We start from the raw sequence: 18717 nt of genomic DNA, 5'->3' as shown, positions 1-18717 counted from the left end.
AATAACTTATCCAGAGAATACATTGAAGGTCTCCAGTTTCCCAAATGTGTCATATATCTTAACACATAAGAGATATATATGGAACACTCAATCATCATGCAGATCACGCCTCACCGTATCAACTTTAACCATCGGTTAGCGTCGACTTAACCTTTGCAATGTCAAAACATAATAGAATTAACAGATTCACATCTAAAACAGATAGTGATGTGACATTTGACGGAAAATTCCCAACAGGCGCGTCACTACTCACTCACGAATTATTTACTTATCGATATAAACAAAATAATATTACTAATTCGATAAATGTCTTTGTTCACACGTTTCAATGTAATGGAACGTATTCTCACTGAACTGAAGTAAGAACAGATTAAAAATTCTAATAATAGTTTAAATTACTAATATTTTAATTTTAATCATAACACCATTTTAATTTTTTTGTAAAGAGAAGAGTTATTTGATGTTAATATTTTATTAGTAAAATACGATTATTTTGTAAGCAAAGATACGACAGTGGTTTTTAACGATAGCATGAACACATTCAGAAAAACTTCAGCATTTCATGGGTAGTATAATTAAACTAATGAGCTTATATAATGTGTACCCTCGTACTAATATGCACCATAAGTGATTCCAAGGTCACAATCATGAGGTATCAGCTGAGACTCGGCTACCATCACACTTGATTATTTTCAGTCATATCACGCCACCACACCAGTTGAGGGTTTAGCCACAACATACTGATCACAGTGAATCATTACAAAATATATGTGTTAATAAAAATCAAGGTTAGAAAAACAGTTACATTCACTTGTCATTGTAAGTCGTAACGAATTACATAGTACAATGCATGTACTACAGCTATTGACGTTTACTAGAAATACGAAGGTGACCTACAGATCGATATTCGATTATACACATTGTCAAAATTATCAGAATCACAAGTCGACATCGAGTGGAGAAACAAAGAACCGGGCTTGAACATCTCGACTGTCAATAGAATATATACACAATAATAACTAAATTCATATCATACAAGACGAACTGAGCAGAACACGTGACATATAGTGACAGAATACAAGACATAATTAGTTAATCATTTCTAATGTACTTAAAACCGTTTTAGAAATAACTCAAATTAAAATACGTAAGATTTAGTTAGGAAATTTAATTTTCTTAAAGCAAGAACTCTTTTTTAACTAGAACGGTTTAAATGTTTTATTACACGGCTCGGATCGAGTGTTCAGATCATCGTCTCGAGTCACAATCATCATATTATTTGGAATGACGTAAATATTTAATGTATTTTCATACAAGCAACTTTTCTTAGTCACTTGTATTGGATAGCGTCATTATTATTTCCTGTGCAATCGTTTACTTCGACCATTGAACAATTAACAAGCCCACACGAAAACTGATTCTGTGACAACATTATACATATTTTTTTTTCAACGCGACATAACCAACAGAACAGCTGATTGGTAAAAACATTTGTTTACTCTCCAGCAACGTTACACAGTCAGTGATAACGACTGACTCACTAATTGTGTCGTTTCGTACTTGTATATTAACAAATTTTTTTCGTACGTGTACTACAATCAAGGTCGCTAGTGTATACAGTTGTAAACAACTCACCTGTTTTTTTCCAATTCGTTATGCGTGGTCCTGGAACAGAAAGCATACAATTGGTAACGTCCACGCGACACTCACGACACTAACTCGAACAAACACTATGATAGGGTATCACATCACACTATCACGGCACATCACTAACTCACCTGCTGCCCTGAGATTTCTTCGTCTTGGGCCTCCTTCCCCCGGTCCGGGACTCCTCGTACGCCGGTAACGAAGCGTAACCGTGTTCAGATTCTGCAATAAAAAAAACTGCAATTCCGTCAAAATCAGCTGATTACGACGAGGCAAAAATAGACGGGAGCCATGTTGACGTGTGCGAGTAGTGCACTCGATTGACAATTCAAACAAAGAAAATCCAATTCACCTCTATCTCGCCTTTCGATGTATTCAGCGGCTTGGATCAGGTCAGCAATACTCATATTTATAAAATCCCGTTATCACACTGGTGTTCACGAACGTAACACGAATATATTCAATTAAAAACTATAAATAAAAGTATCTCTATACGCTCCGAAGTTCACGACTGCATTTACCGATGTCAAAAACACACTAGGCGAACCGAGACGCGGCCGGCGGCCATACTCGGCGGCCGTTCGGGCGGACTCGGCTATCTTCGGCGAGCCAATCGGAGCGAGCGATCGCACAATAAAATACCTAGGTCAATCACGTGAACTTTGTATTTCAAAACAAAACATTTTTTTTTCTATACGCAAGCATTCGCAATGTTCTGTTCTGTCTATTATAGATATTTAAATAGACTTTAAACTTAGATTGTGACTAATACTATTAATATATCTAATACTTATTGGAATCTGATTAGTCTTGTAATTGGATGATTTCATTTTATCAAATATAAAGGAGTGCCGGAAGACAAAATAAATACTGTATACATTTGTGAAACGCTTTTAATGTTTAATATTTTTAAACACATTTTTAACGTATCGTTTAATATTATAAGCATATGAATTCTCGCAAACATTATAGGCAGTAGATGTTTTCTTGGTTCCTTAAACAAGACAAAGATTAATTCAATATTTTTATTCTATATAATAAAAACGAGCACTGTAAATCTGTGATAATCTGTATAAAATTATAATTCTCTTGTTTATGCTACATATTGACATTTTTTTTATTAATATTTTATATAAATATTAAATAATCTTTATATTTTAGTAAATAATTACGTAACTTACCGTTAGGATCCTGACACGTCTGTAATACTGACTGAATACTTTGACCATTCCGCTCAGAAAGTTACAAATGAGGTGAGGTCGGAATTCACATACACCATTCATATCTACAGTGTTTCTTATAAGAGACGCCACAGCCATTATATATGTGAATATAATACTCCATTCGTCCTGTTAAAAAAAAAATTAATAAATCATAATTTTACATAAAAATAATATATTATAAAAAAAAATTTTTTTTGATCAATATATGCAATAAGATAAATAGCAAAAGTATTTCAGCATATCAGTTCCCACAGCATATATGTTAAATCTTTGTTTAATAGCTAACTTCATACAATGTTATTTATTTAAAAAAATGCTTTTACAGTAATAAATTTGAGAATAACATAATGAGATCTAAGATTTTCGCGAGTATTCATTTAAATGAAACTAGTATTTTTCGGATAAATTACGCGTGATTTATTTTTGTAAAAAACTACATACTCCCGACGTATCAGTTAGTTTTCAGCAACCGTGATCACGGTCGCTGAAAAGTAGTTTATCACGCGTAGTTTATCCGAAAAATACTAGTTTCATTTTTTGAGAATAACAATTACCAAAAATCACTTCATTGTGAACATGATAACTGATAGCTGCTTTCCAAATATTATGACTTATAAAATATATATGTTTTTTTAATTAATTCTAATTGTTATAAATTTATCAGCTAGTATTTAAATAATCAACAAACATCCTTATTGTTTTACAAAACTTAATTTATTCATATAAAAAAATTTTCTTTGCACGCATACAAATGTTGCAGAAAATGTTAGTTTAGTCATGTGCATTATCTATTAGCAAAATTTGCATTATCTATTAGCAAAAATTAATAAAATTTCCTTTATAAATAATATTATATGTAGGATTATGTAAATAATGCAGTATGTACTAGATTAAATATCTAGAAAACTACTTAAATACCTCATTATATTTTTATATGCTATACATAACAATATTTTAAATTCTGATTGATACTTTATATTACCTCATCGGTCAGTAGCGATAAGTCTACATTATAGAGGCTCGGTAAATCTGGATAGCTGCCGTCCGCAACCCTCTCGTTGAACGTACGAATCATGGTTTCCAGTCTGGCACAATTGTACAAAATGAATGCTGCGCCTGAAATTGTAAAATTTTATAATTAGAGAATTTATTTAAAAGAAAAGTCGACCAAATATTACTGTATATAATTTTTATATAAATAAGGAGCCGTTATTTACAAATAGATATGTTTTTTTGGTTGTAGATTTATTGATAGTTGTAAAAATTTAAATAAATTATAATATTGTGTATGTTATATTATTACTTCTATACCTTAATGAGATCTAAGACGTTTCTGAGTATTCATTTAAGTGAAACTAGTATATTCGGATTACTACACATTATTTTATTATGTGAAACATCTCATCTGCCCATGATCACGGTTGCTGTAAAGTAACCGAAACATCAGGGGTATGTTGTTTTTAAAAATAAGAAAATAACACGTAATAATCCAAAAGTTTCACTTATTTACCTTTACTGGAGCCACCAGAAGCGTCGAAGTGTACCTTCACAGGGCCGGATGATCTTGTTTGTAACATCTCAAATGCTACGGCCGACTCCCCTAAATGTGCTATGAATTCCCTCCATTTCACATCAGTAGAAACTCTCACACCATACTTATGTTGAGCAATTAATGTCATCTCATCTTGTCTTAGTCTGAAAAAACATAGTAAATTATTAATAAAATTAATAAATCAGATTTGATTTAAGCAATTCAAAGTGTAATTTTCCTTTTCATATATTCATCATTGCTGTAGAAAGAAAAGGTTGAGGTTAATTTTAACGAAACTCACTTAATATATTCTTCGGCTGTAATTAAATTCTCCTTCAATCCAGTTTTTGAATTTAAGACAGTCCCGCAGAACACTGTCCTGTCATTATCATTATGTCGGCTTGTCACTATGATATTATGATCTTCATCAATATCATTTACCAAACATAAGTTCTTAACTACTTCTGTTAAATATTTTAAACGCAAATATGTTACACTACTATCTTCAACGCACTTTGGATCTACTTTTACTAAATTTGTAACTTTATTTAGCTTATGTAAAAGTAAGTTATTATTTTTCAATGCGGACTGTAAACCGATGCTAATAGCTTTAGTTCTATCCAAAAACAAATAAATTCGGTTATTTAACTCCGTAGCTTTCACCACCGACATTTCCCAATTTTGAGACGCTTGAATAACGTCCGAAACATTTTTGTCAATAAATTTCAAGAATGTTTTGTCTGAATTATTTTGTAACTCTTCAGCGTTCAATAGCTCTTGCCATGATTTCACAGTGTTAGGAAAACTCAAATCACCCAAATTTACCAAGTTGCCGGAGTGTTTTTTTATTAAAAGTCCATGCACATAATCGTCCTTTCCAACTAGATACTTGTATAAATTACTTATAAAAACACTTATATCATCTTGTAACATTGTTATAAGAAAGTCACGATATTAGTTTATTAAAGATCATAACCACATGTTTCTTATTTTCAAACCATATAGTATTCAAGTTTCAAGTCCAACGTGTTGTCAATACGCAATTTTGACATTAGTTCAATAAAGATTTAATTTTAATTTTTTAGTTTAATAATTTTAGATTGTTTTTAGACCAAAAAAGGCACATTTTAAAAACATTTTTATAATTATTCTTTTAAAAACAAATTTTCGTAATTTTGCTTTCGACGTGACTGCTCAATCACATAAATTAGCTGACGTCGACATGACGTTGACACTTGACAACATTTTGTCCAACAGTGACAACCAGCTGTGCTCTTAAATAAGTGATACTATAAGTTATTTAAAAACATATTTTTTTAAGAAACTAGTCATATTTATTGCATTTATTAACACAGAATAGAGTATGTTTTGAAAATGCCTTCATATATTACAAGTTTAATTTTCACATCCTTAGTATGTCAACTAACAGTGGTTTTCGCTCATGACCACCTACTCGAAGGTATTTATTGTGGTAAAGAAAACTGTTATAATGTTTTGGGTGTTACAAGAGAGGCTACTAAGAGTGAAATATCCAAAAATTATAGACAACTGGCGAAAAAATACCACCCAGACAAACATCGCGGTGAGCAAGAAAAAAAAGAAGCCGAGGAAAAGTTTAAAGAAATAGCAACGGCTTATGAAATACTAAGAGACGATGAAGAAAGGTCTGATTACAATTACATGTTAGATAATCCGCAGGAATATTATGCCCATTACTATAGATATTACAGACGCCGCATGGCCCCGAAGGTCGACGTTCGAATTGTTTTGGCTGTGACTATTACTATTATATCTGTAATACAGTACTACAGTGCGTGGTCTAAATATGACACGGCCATCAAATATTTCATGACAGTACCCAAGTACAGACACAGGGCATTAGAAAAAGCTAAAGCTGACAATATAGAAATTCAAACAAAAGTCAAAGGCCCTAAGAAAAATAAAGTTGAACTAAAAGAGGAGCAAGATAGGATAATAAGAAAAATTATTGAAGAAAACATGGACATAAAAGGTGCTTACGCTAAGCCTGAGATAACAAATATACTATGGATACAAATTATAATACTGCCTTACACCATAGCTGTGTTCATATACTGGTATCTTAGATGGTTCTGGAAATTCACGATATTAAAGCATCCTTACGGGGAGGAAGAAAAGTTATATATTATTAGAAAATTATGAAACTCGGCCAGTATCAATTTAATGCTTTAGAAGATGACGAGAGACAGGAATTTTTAGATGAGGAATTGTGGATAAAGGAGAACTTTGATGTATGGAAGGAATTAAAAGACGAGGAAACCAAAAAGGCCTTAGCTGATAACAATAAATATAAACAATACAGAAGGTATATTAAGCAGCACGGAGTCGGTCGAATGACCTTTGACGACTCATGATATTCAATATTCATATTTTTTTAATCTATATAAACGTTGAAATGTTCATTAAATTTTATAACACAGACTCACAGATAATTAAATTGTTATCGGCGACAGAATACAAATAAAACAAATTTTATACACAATTCAATATTTTATTTTTTATATCTATCCTTCAACGTACTACAATGATGTAACCAAATTCACATTCATCATAAATTGCATGGTAAGGCTTTCTAAGATCACACAGTCAAGCACACAACACAAAAGCTATGTGTCACAGGTGGAAAAACAACATTTTAGTTGACTGAATGAAATAAAACTAATTTAAAGTGACATAACACAATTGGTCATTAATTATAGCAAATGAATTTAAAAATAGCCCACTCAGTCAACAAGTCAGAAACCAGAAATGAAGTAAATAATGGTACTATTTTTCAAAATCAATAAAAAATCAATTTTAATTCATAAAAATAATAATCTCTCGAGCAAACAATAATTAGAAAATAAGTGGCAATAAAAAAATTCTTACAACGAATAGGCCAATAAAAAATACATCGAGATCCTTCTATTGTTTACCCTTCACAACACACCTTATACAAATTATTATTTTTTTTCCTTGCAATGGCAGTGCATTTAATATTAGTTCATTTTAATAAAGAAAATTTTACAACATTTATATCAACTAAATCGTTGTAAAGTAAAAATAATACCGTTTAAACATATGGAATGATTACAACCGAAAACAAAATATATATATTATGAACAAAATAACTAGCGCACTTATTTACTAAGCTACATGTACTTCTGCATTACACATATTATGCCGATCGCAACTATAAGACTCGTATCTTATATAAACGATATGACAGAGCAAATTATTTCATGAACTGTATTGTATCTTCACAAAACTTGTGCTCTATATTAAAAATCGTTTCTTTGTCACTTTAGTGTAAGCAAATTGCTAAAACTCGATGAATTTATGTTGAAATAAAAATATGCTCGTAATTAAATGGCAACACTTAAACGATTTCATTTTACCGTAAGTAGAATCGATTTTATTTGTACATACAGTTCGATACTTATTTATTTACAAGTAACTTTAACTTTACACCGATACACAAAATACAATCGCGTGTAGACATCCCGCTCTATTTCATTACTTTATAAAAATAAGAGCGAGTTAATTCCATCAATTCATTTCTATCTACATATACAGTATACACAAAATAATGTTTCTAATTTCGTGATCATATATTGCTTAAAGTCGCAGAGACATGTAAATCGATTTTCTTTTAACTGTAAGATGTCGCTAGTTAAAGCACCAAACGTCTTTGTTTTCACATATTGAACAGTGATATTCTAATGTCTATCTATACTGTTGATTATAATTAAAGCTTTTAAAAGGATATTGTTAAGATGCTATAATATAGTTATTAACAGTAATATGTCGTGAATTTAATCAACCCTTTCAATAGCTGCGTGTTCCCGAACATTCTCTTTGAGTTAAAATACTTTCATCTTTCTCTTATTTGAAAAAAGTTTCCCGAAATAACAAAATAGTCAATATTCACAATTTAATCTATCAAAGTTATATATCAAATCTTCATAGTTTCTCAACCTTACCCGAATTTAAAAATTTAACTTTCTATGATATCTACGTTGATGTGATTATGTACATAGTTTTTTATCACCTTTTAATTTTTATAAAAAAGTTTTTCTTGGGTAATGGTCTGTTACAATTTGAACACCATTTATGTATAGAGACATATACAGTTCGGTTCACGTCGTAATAATGTTCGTTAATATCATTACCCTCGAATGCATGTATGCACTAGCGATCACGGTTCCGCGGTTGGACCGCTAGGTGCAATGCTTGCCCTCAAACGGGTGTTTCGTGATCTGTTTCGTCGATTCGTCCTAAACGCCACGCGTTCGGATCTGTCGCTAAAAAAAATTATATTCTGTGAATGACAGCTGTCAAATTTGGCGCCATGCCAAGTGGTGGGTTAACATAAAAATGCGAAATTATTGTGAAACTAGAAGCGGCAAATAAAATGTGATGAAATGCGGTTTCATAGGATATGTGTTCAACTAAACGGGATTAAACTTAAATAGAAAAACAAATTATGTACATATATTTTTTTTTCAACTTGCTTTTTGTGAGATATCAGCAAAACAAATCTCATTTTTTTACTTTAAATCGCTGGACAGCTTCTTGTGATAGCATTGCATTTGGTAATTAGTTAGTGCTTCATTATTAGGACGTTTAATTGAGATTTTGTGACAAAATAATTAAAAAACAAAAAAAAAACAAAGTTACCTGGACATTGTCGATCTTCCAACATGCTTACGGATTATGGACTTTAAGGATGGGGCTTGTAGGATTATAATTAATTAATTATATTATAAAGCTTTAATTATACCTTAATTTAATGAAATGAAGGTAACAAGATTTTTAAAGCATCAGGATCAGGTCAAGATATACAAAACTTGTTCAGCCATTTTGTTAAGTTGAAAACTTTATAGCAGCCTTAATGATTTTTATTCAATTCTTAATCCAACAAGAAGCAAGTTGAAACACTATAATCATGATAAAGCAATTGTGCAAGGTTTACAAATATATTCTACCAACAATGACTAAGCCAAGCAAGTTTATCTCGACCCACATATAGTACACAGGTAATTAAATATAACATAGGACTAGGAGAATACATGCATATAAATATTGTATCTGCTGCCTTAAATACAGATAAATATGATGTAGCTGTTTTATAACTAATATTTACCTTAAAACACTTTTTTTTTAACACCTAATAATACTATTTAATAATATGTGCATTTCTGTTTTTTTTTTTAATAGATGATATAATAAGGAGGATACATGATGTTATCTTTAATGTTATTATATGATAATATGTTGAATTAAGATCTGTAGAAGTACTGATTAGAGATATATAAGTCAAAAATATTTTTAGGGAACAAAATTGAGCAAAAATAATATTAGACAAATAATATCCAAATATATCACGAATACACTTTATACATCCTTAGATATGGAGAGGGACGGAGTAGGATTCAAATAATATAAAGACAATCTTAACATAACATTAATTCAATGAGAGAATTATATAATAATTAGGTAGATGTCAGATTAATAAAAATATATATATAAATTTATCAATTAAGATTGTCCGAGGCCAATATGTCCATAATTTCATTTTATTCAACCAAAACCATTTATACTATGGGGCATGTCGGGAATTGTTAGTTATATAGCATCGGGGGTTACAATATGGGGTTGGGTATTGTAGTGTGGGTTGGATATGAGGGGTCTAGGTTCAGATTGGGGGTTCCGTAGTTCAGCAGGCGTGGGAGGGCGTCGCACGCAGGAGCGGGGCGTGTTCCCCTGCCGTCACACGAGCATACAGTACAGATACAAACGGATACAACACATTCATATTGAATAACATAAAAATTTTACTAACAAGATTTATATTTGACACTTAAGGCTTTACAAAAGTCTTTGGTAATGAAAGCCGAATACTGAAGTGTTTCAAATCTTATGCTTTTGTCATTCGTTGTGATATTTCTTTGATTCTAATGTCCATTACTTATACTGGATAACACATTATTTAAATGTCATTCCACATGAACGTGTCTGATAAATGTAAATGAGACTGAAGCCACTGAGGTTACTGGAATGTATGAGCTGAAAGAACTCTGAGCTTTTGCGATTTGTCTTATATTTCTAAAGCATTTATTAAAACCATTCAGTACATCGAATACCAAAATACTATGGTCAAATAAGTTATCATGCGAAGCGTAACAAAATATTATAGTATGTCGTTAATTTTGTTTAATATATTACTTGTAAGGACATCCTTATTAAAAATATAATAAAATAAAACTTCTTTGAGGGTAGTTTGGTACTAATTTTGAAAAATATGAATTCTCAAAGAAGTTTTGCTAAATATATATATAATTAAATGTTTATTTTATATATGTATTCAATAAAGTCATGCACACTTTGAACTACACAATGATATATGTGTTAAAATTTTAAATCTAATACAACTAGATAATAATATTAAATGAAGCCAAGCAATTAAAGATACCCTCATTTATTTATCTTTTTGAATCACACAACTAACTCTATATTATTTATGAAATAGACAGAGATAGCAAATCCCACAACCGGCAAGTCAATAGACTATTCTAGAACTGTTAGTTTACAAAGCACCGAGCTAATAACGACTTTATTGCATGAATTTAAAGATCATATTACTTTATAGATGATATTTTAGTGAAGGAACAAGATAAAGGCTGGACTTAAACGAGAATAAAGTCGATATTACCATGAAGCTTGAATATAAACTCAATAAGCATGTACTTGGCCGTAGTGAAGCCATTGTACGTAAATAGTTTGACAGCGACCTTATGGTGTAAATAATAAGTGTCATTTTACCTTGCAGCTGTCTGTTCAATAACGCGGTGATTCCAGGTCCATCACCAGCTTTCTTCACAACCAGCATGGGTTTATCCTCTCCCTCCTCATAGCTGTTAGGTAAGTGACCGTTACTGACAGACATTGTTTCGCTCACCTGGAAATATATTTAGAAATATTTAATATTGTGTTAATAGAGCTAGAGAGTTACGGTTCCTTGGGAAACCAACATCCCAAAAGACCATGCCATCAAGGTCAATAAATATTACGAGCTTACTAACGATTACACTAAGAATAGGTTCGTCTAAAATCTAAATCTAGTTAAAACCCATTAAAAGACTTGGTCCTGTCCAGAACTAACATGAATTCGTTCTGAGAACGTACTGCGAAAGCAGACCTAGTAGGTTATTTTCAAATTGGTTAGGTCGAGAGAGGAGGTTGAACGGTGGAGGTGAGCATTTAACGAGAGTTAAATAGGGACCTTAAACCTACACCTGAGTTGCAAGTCCTAGGCACTGTTGAAGGTCCTCTCCCTACAACGCGACGGACCCGGCACCCGCACCGTGAATCCATGGAATGCTGAGAGGTTTCGTCTCTATAATATGTTGGACATATCTCTGTCTCTCTCTTTCATCGCGTGCTCATGACTTAGGGACGTGATCGTCGCGGAACATATCTAAGTGATGACAATAATACCACGTTTTGCAAGAATTTGCGTATAAAGGTTCTACTTAATAAACTATAAGTTTCCTCAATATTCAAACATTCATCAAAAAATACATATTTTTTTATTATAATCTTAAATTTGATAACTGGATCAATTGTTAGTTAAATAAAAAAATTGTTTTGATATAATTAGAAACTATAGAAAACAGGTTAACGTGATGATGCAACAACGTTTTAAATATTCAGGAACGAATATATAAAAAAAATGTGAACTATTTATTTGCCTTTTTGGCCAAAATATCTGCAATATGGCGCAGATCGTGCAGATGTTGAAGGTCGCAACTTTCATCTCACCAAATAACGTGTTGGATAGAAATTTAATTGGCATACAATAAAACTAATTTTAATTGTACTTACATTATTATATTAACATATAAAATATTTTATTAGAGTCAGATCTCACTGGACTAAGATAAAGGCATTCGTAATTCATCGCTATTTGATATATGGCTGTCATTTCATCAGCACAACTTACGCGTATGTAGGTCTGTCCAAAAATGGGAGTAGAAAACAAAGCATACTGCATCCCATAACGATACAGAGAAATGCGTTAGTGTGTGTACAGTGTACAATGTTTGCGTGTGTGTAGTTGATTGTGTAATTTTATTCTATAGAATAAATTACTGACGGTCCTTACACCCAAAGTTATGTATGTTAAATTAAAAAATATATTATGTAATAATATTTATCAAGTAATATTGGAGCACTGAATGAAAGGGTGAAATAAAACCACTAAAGACCTGTCAAACATCCCAGAGGAATGTTTTCCTTCTATGTTAACTTTTAAGATAGTTACACTATGGACATATTGTTACGAGCAATACTTTCAATAAAGAACAGTTTTATATAAAATTATTTAGTTTCGAACAAACAGGAAGAATCTTTTATCTATATAATAATCTCAGGAGTTAAATAATCCATTCATCGAGGAAGGCTAAGGACCTTATATGATACCGTTAGGACAAATGAAGCTTTTGTAGCTGTATCGGCGTAAACTATTGATATTCATAAAGTGAGTAAGAAATGAAACGTTGTGATGGACCAACTACATCAGCGAGGGACTCCGCGGTACACAAGCAGAGTTAAATACCTGCATGAGTTTATGAACGACGTCCCTCCCTAGAATGTGATCGAACACAGCCTGCAAGAATCCGTCCGACATGATGGACAGCTTCAACTTGTCGCGATGCCAAACCAACACACGAGACTCCTCCATCGCCATTATAGACACCTGGAAACATACCAGCTTAGTGCAGATCATTTGTTGAAATTGGTACTTCTTCTATAATGAACCACATATAAATTTTGGCATCATACCAAAGTTACCACACTACGATTATAAAAACGAAGATATTAATAAAATACTGAAACATACGGAAATGTCCAAAAAAATGACGCGTCGGTAAAATGATGCTCGGATAAATTTCATTTGAAAGTTAGTTTATAAAATGATACACTGATTTAGCTCTCAAACTAGTCAGACGGAGTAGGAAACAACTCATCAAAGGATGGCTATGGATGGGAAATGTTAAGATTATCTCTGTTTACAAAAAAATACCTATTGTATTAAAATTTTAGAATACTACATGGGCTATTAATCTTAGTGCGGTAACCCACCCAAAGGTTCAACTTATTTAGCACGGATTTCAGTCCACAATAGCGAAGTGGCTTCCGATTTCACGATACGTCAACCTCATAGCTATTCATTTTAGATTAAAGTTATCGTGAAAACTTTTCGTATTATTTGAACAGGGAATTCATTCGTCGACTTTAAGCTGTATTTAAATTACAGAATTTAAATCCTTCACGTTTATTTTTAGGTTAAAAATTTAAAAGCCGTACCATTTTAATTGCCAAAATGGGTTTTGTGTCGTAAAGTAGGACAAGTAGGTCATATAAAGTTTTCGCTAATAACGTAATCCTTTAGAGGCTTTTTGGTAGCAAAATGGTGAAAAAGTTTCGAGATGCTTCACTCTCATAGAATGAGAAATCAAGTACTAGAAGCTGAATATTGGTTTTTGGAATGACAATTTGCTGAAAATATATGAAGGCTATATTAATATACCTGGAAGAACTCATCCGTCGAAACCCCAAACCACTCGGGAGAGTCCAGGAAGTGGTGTGGGAACACGATATGCAGGGCTCGCTGGTTCTGAGATACCACCAACCTGGAAGGAAAATTAAAAAATACAGACCCTAGAAATATAGCCATGGCAGTTTTTACTAAATAAACACTTACTATATAAGGATTAAACTGCAATATCGCAAATAAGAAAATTGATTAAATAACTTGTATGTTTTTTTGTTACCATGTATTTTCGTGTCTATCTCTGGTAACATTTTCTTTAGTTTGTCTGAATATTTAAAACTGACTATTGACGTATAGCTCAGGACACTAACGAATTCGGGTAGTCAAACCAAACATAGTAAAATTTTTGTTTATCATTCACATATTGTCGTTTTCAATAATTTGAATCTGTCTGTGTTCAAATCTATGATACAAACACAGACGGGAGAAGATTTCTAACTGTCACTAGGTGGTCAAACAATTTTAACAGATTTTTATATATCGTTGGACAATTTCAACGTTAACGAACGAAACAGCTGATGTTTACAACTCCTCACGTCAAAGGGTTGGTTTAGAAAGCAACCAATATCGGTATGTGTTTACGAAACTCCTATATTGTATTTCATTAAAGTTAAATCATTATATATAAACTTAAATAGACAATATGTAATAACAAACATACTGGTCCACTTTGCTGGAATTATAGTTTGTGATGTTCCAGAAGTTACAGGTCCAAATGAAGGTCGCATGGATGAACTTTTAGGTGCGCGTTTTCTGGTTGTTTCATACACGATTAACAGGATCGATCAGGATAAAACGAATCCAAGAGATTAATATTTCTAAGGTTATTGAACTGACTTTTCTGCTCGTTAATCGGTCATTTAAACACTTCCATAGTAATCCCAAGACAATACAACTCGTTATAAATTCTAGTACAAAAAAATAAATAGAAAACAAAACATCATCTCGGTGTAATCTAGCCCAAGCGCTTTGTTATTATAAAAAAAATACATATTTAGCAAAACAATAAACTATAGAAACATAATGCAACGCACTTATGAGGTGTAAGCAACGCCCCGCTAATTAAAATGAGAATAAAACAGAAAATAATAAAATTAAGCGTCCCCATGTATATCATATCCAAAGACAGCTATGACAAAACAAAGGGTAAGCTTACATTTACGTATTTGATAAATAACAAGCACCGTCGAGCTTTTAAGCTCATGAAATATACTGAAATTAATTTACTGCAACAATTTTTAAACAATCTATTACATATTTTTAAACAACGTCAGACGCTAAAAGATATATTTTTCACATTTCGAGATGTATAAGATATGTTACGTATAAGTCCGGATGAACAGACCGTGTGGAGGATGATTGGATGGATGGCTGTAGGCTGCGGTTATAAAAATAAACTAAACGAAGTATCATATAACATTTGCATGCTTCATTACCTGAACCTCTTGAAGGTCAACGGTTCATGTAACCCCGCGTTTAATAAGCAAACTAAGCCCGAAACTTACAAAATAATTATATTGTGTATAACTATATACTGGTTATTAAAACTTATATTTAGAGACATGTACATTGTGTGTCTGTACATATCAAAATCCCTCGACATATATGAGATCCATGAGGGCTTCCCAGTCAAGCGATAAAAAGTCAAAGGTCGAAGTATCAGGAATCAGCGATCTTTACCGAACAAGAACATTTATTGAGAAATTTCTTGGAATACTCATATTCAAGAGTGATCTAGTAAAAAGTTTACCAATATTTATAAAAACATTAAATTAATTTAAATAGTGTATATACGGGAACAACAGGGTTCTGGTTGTCCTGGTCACAGGTAATACAATATATATATTTAAGGAAAATATGTAATTAGGTTTTTGACCGTATTCATATAATAAGATATTAACAAATATATACTAATAAAAACGGCTTAGCACGAGTTTGTGTCCTCTTACTTCATATTAGGCGTTTTATGTTTCTCACACAATAACCTAGGGATATGCTATAAGGTACAAATGTATTAATAAAACCTATTAAGTGTCCCTACTCACTTGCTGGATGAAGCAATCTGAGAGTATTGAGCAAGGAATTATAATGTATAGATATTGAAAATACAATCGAGATATTTCTGTCTATAAAAAATATAAACTATATCGAGGTTCCCCTTAGAAAGCCTTTGTTAAACCTCTCGTGTTCTGCTTTCTTTATCATTATAATTATTATTCATATAGAAAAACTTATATACATTATATGTACATATCGCGGTGTCGCTTCTATTGAATTGTTATTTAGATTTAGGCCACCTGGGTAGATTTTATTTCTTAGATTATTGACCTTTATCTAAAGGAATTCGACACTTTCATTGTAAAGAAATTTGTAAAATATTTCAGAAATAGGCTTTTTATAAGACCTCAGTGTTCTGGGAAGTGTTTTATTGTCCATGAGGAAACTTTGGTGATATACATAATAAAGTAGACGATGTAGCGGGTAAGGCTAGTTGGACCATATAAGCAAATATTTTTTACATTATCCCTGATTGGAACTTGTCAAGCGAACATTTAAGGATTCTATTGTCCATTGAACTTTTATAGAGTCCTGATAAGTTGTTTTATATTTAATGAAGGCAACTGAATATCTACATTATTAATAATGGATTGATTTTCGATTCAATTCATTTTAATTACTATGTGTGTATATCAACAATAACACTGACAGTTTAAAAGTTTCCTAAGCAAAGTATGTCTGATGATAAATGAAACAAATACATTAAGAAATCGTGTCTGCTAGAAGATATATAATTAATATGACATTTTTATTTGAAACTTAGGTTTTTCTAAATAATAGATACTTTTAATAAGAAATCCAAAAACTCCGTACTATGTGACTTCTCCGCTTAAGACGTTAAATCTCTATTGACCTATAATCTGAAATCTTTATTGTTATATAATCTATATTTACATAACATCCAGAGACACACAAAACAAAATTTGTCCAAGTGTACTTTTTCAAGAACTAAAGATATGTTAAAATGCTGATAGTTTCGTAACTACCCACTAATTTGTTCGTTGATTACTTCGAGTATATCAAACGATCCAGATAGATTTCAATTCTAATTCAAGAGCCGGGGCTTCATACGTATTTGTTTACAACACCTCTAGGGTTTCATCAAAACACAAACTTAATTAAATCTATCGCAGGATTCGTTCCGATCACATGTTACGTTGGCTGAATAACATATCACGGATTCATTTTGGACTAATAAGATAGAGCAATAAATTATAGTCATTGTATACAATCATTAAATACACTGCAATATAATGGTTTGAAATTTAGATTTATTTATAAGTAATTTTTATTATAAGAGAAGACAATACTTTGTTTAAAATTAATCACGTATACATCGAATAAAACTATTGCGGGTAGTTTTAAATTAACTCAACAATTTTTAATAAATTATTTCTAAGTGAGTATCTTTTTTATTCAATCTTACAAGTGGCACTGAAGAATTGTTTCTGTTTATGACTTTTGTACAATTTAAAATTATAGGGAATAATTTGAATGGTGGAAGTATCAAATAATTTCATGATATTAAAACTATGAAAGTGAGGTCCATCATGTCCTTAGTTCAACACGGAAGTTGTAGAGATGTTATCAAGAGCCTCAAAGTATTTGGGCTCTGATGTTTGCAACGATTACAAAGTAAAGTTTCCAGGAATAAAATCTGTTTTAGCTATAACATACGTAATGGAGGTAAAGGCGAAGGAAAGATAATATAATATAATAGTATAGATACTTGAGCCTCCCCTTTACTTATACACGCTATATGAAAATACAAAGTAATTTTGATAAAGATAACACACATAATGTTTTTATCAAAATTACTTCGTCTTTTTCATGTTTTCTAAAATATAAAATAAGATTATATTTACAAATTTCTCTTTTAAACTACTTCTTAGAGAAGAATAAGCTATGCCAAATACTTAACTTAAATATGTAGTAAAAATAAGTTCATAGAAAACAAATAAAAGTCGTCACTTAAATGAAACTAGTATTGTTCGGATTTACTACGCGGATTTTATTATTTAAAAACTACATAATCCCGACGTTTCGGTCACTTTGCAGCAACCGTGATCACGGGCAGACGAGGTGTGAATGTCTGCCCGTGATCACGGTTGCTGCAAAGTGACCGAAACGTCGGGATTATGTAGTTTTTAAATAATAAAATCCGCGTAGTAAATCCGAACAATACTAGTTTCATTTAAATGAATACTCGCGAAAATCTTAGATCTCAAAAGTCGTCACTTCACAACTATATGTACATCTCTCCTTCTGACATCGTTGTTAACAATCAGCTAAAGAATTATGTTGATAAATTACAATTAATTGAAAATTACGTGGAAATAATTAAATATTCTCCTTATACATTCGATAGAGGTGTAATGAGTTTATTGTGTAATTAATAATTCACAGTTTTGGGAATGTTTCACATGACATCGCTTCAATTTAAATTATTTTACAGGATGAGTATCAGTCAACAAAAGAATTCACAAAACAGCTTTATCTTTATATAGCATTGTATAAGAAATTTTATTTTTCACTGCTTCAAGGTACAGCCAGACAGAGTAGTTTTTCTCGAAACCTTTACGTGTTTACGAGGGAAAAATCTTGCCTATCGGAATTCTAAT

General features: G+C 31.7%; 4 protein-coding genes across 6 annotated transcripts in view; 1 reads left to right on the top strand and 3 right to left on the bottom strand.

The window, feature by feature from the left end:
* LOC116769527 (max dimerization protein 1-like) overlaps nucleotides 1-2196 on the bottom strand; it is a 118172-nt gene extending 115976 nt beyond the window's left edge. Inside the window, exons 1-3 of one of the 2 annotated variants that reach the window (XM_032660650.2) lie at nucleotides 2000-2196; nucleotides 1779-1884; nucleotides 1636-1665 (exon numbers count right to left, since the gene is read on the bottom strand). In XM_032660650.2, the coding sequence (XP_032516541.1) occupies nucleotides 1636-1665; nucleotides 1779-1884; nucleotides 2000-2054 (191 nt within the window). In that variant the 5' untranslated portion in view covers nucleotides 2055-2196. The remainder of the gene's footprint in view (nucleotides 1-1635; nucleotides 1666-1778; nucleotides 1885-1999) is intronic. The other variant, XM_032660651.2, reaches the window with a different exon arrangement.
* LOC116769822 (DALR anticodon-binding domain-containing protein 3) lies at nucleotides 2185-5501 on the bottom strand. Its single transcript, XM_032661012.2, has 6 exons — nucleotides 4703-5501; nucleotides 4381-4565; nucleotides 3853-3986; nucleotides 2829-2996; nucleotides 2519-2641; nucleotides 2185-2289 (listed from the first exon to the last, which is right to left on the bottom strand). The coding sequence occupies exons 1-6, from the start codon at nucleotides 5332-5334 to the stop codon at nucleotides 2185-2187; spliced, it is 1347 nt and encodes a 448-aa protein (XP_032516903.2). The 5' UTR covers nucleotides 5335-5501.
* A 134-nt stretch (nucleotides 5502-5635) lies between these two features.
* LOC116769725 (dnaJ homolog subfamily C member 25 homolog) lies at nucleotides 5636-6922 on the top strand. Its single transcript, XM_032660910.2, is given in 2 exon segments — nucleotides 5636-6574; nucleotides 6577-6922. Coding segments are annotated over 2 exon segments (1017 nt in total). The 5' UTR covers nucleotides 5636-5775; the 3' UTR covers nucleotides 6795-6922.
* LOC116769445 (blood vessel epicardial substance-like) overlaps nucleotides 6911-18717 on the bottom strand; it is a 32294-nt gene continuing 20487 nt past the window's right edge. The window contains exons 3-7 of one of the 2 annotated variants that reach the window (XM_061522591.1): nucleotides 14015-14117; nucleotides 13040-13180; nucleotides 11245-11380; nucleotides 9100-10185; nucleotides 6911-8723 (exon numbers count right to left, since the gene is read on the bottom strand). In XM_061522591.1, the coding sequence (XP_061378575.1) occupies nucleotides 10139-10185; nucleotides 11245-11380; nucleotides 13040-13180; nucleotides 14015-14117 (427 nt within the window). In that variant the 3' untranslated portion in view covers nucleotides 6911-8723; nucleotides 9100-10138. The remainder of the gene's footprint in view (nucleotides 8724-9099; nucleotides 10186-11244; nucleotides 11381-13039; nucleotides 13181-14014; nucleotides 14118-18717) is intronic. The other variant, XM_032660542.2, reaches the window with a different exon arrangement.

Source organism: Danaus plexippus, chromosome 14, assembly GCF_018135715.1.
Source record: "Danaus plexippus chromosome 14, MEX_DaPlex, whole genome shotgun sequence".
Classification (NCBI taxonomy): Eukaryota; Metazoa; Arthropoda; class Insecta; order Lepidoptera; family Nymphalidae; genus Danaus; species Danaus plexippus.
The sequence above is the reverse complement of the archived record's forward strand: the minus strand, read 5'-3'. Positions and strand labels throughout refer to the sequence as shown.

What these genes read in the sequence shown, in the direction of transcription:
- LOC116769822 (XM_032661012.2), bottom strand. Translation starts at nt 5,334, where the DNA reads ATGTTACAAGATGATATAAGTGTTTTTATAAGTAATTTATACAAGTAT. An exon ending in TTCTGGTGGCTCCAGTAAAG is followed by an intron (nt 3,987 to 4,380) that starts GTAAATAAGTGA and finishes TTACAATTTCAG; the next exon opens with GCGCAGCATTCATTTTGTAC. An exon ending in TATCGCTACTGACCGATGAG is followed by an intron (nt 2,997 to 3,852) that starts GTAATATAAAGT and finishes TTTTTTTAACAG; the next exon opens with GACGAATGGAGTATTATATT.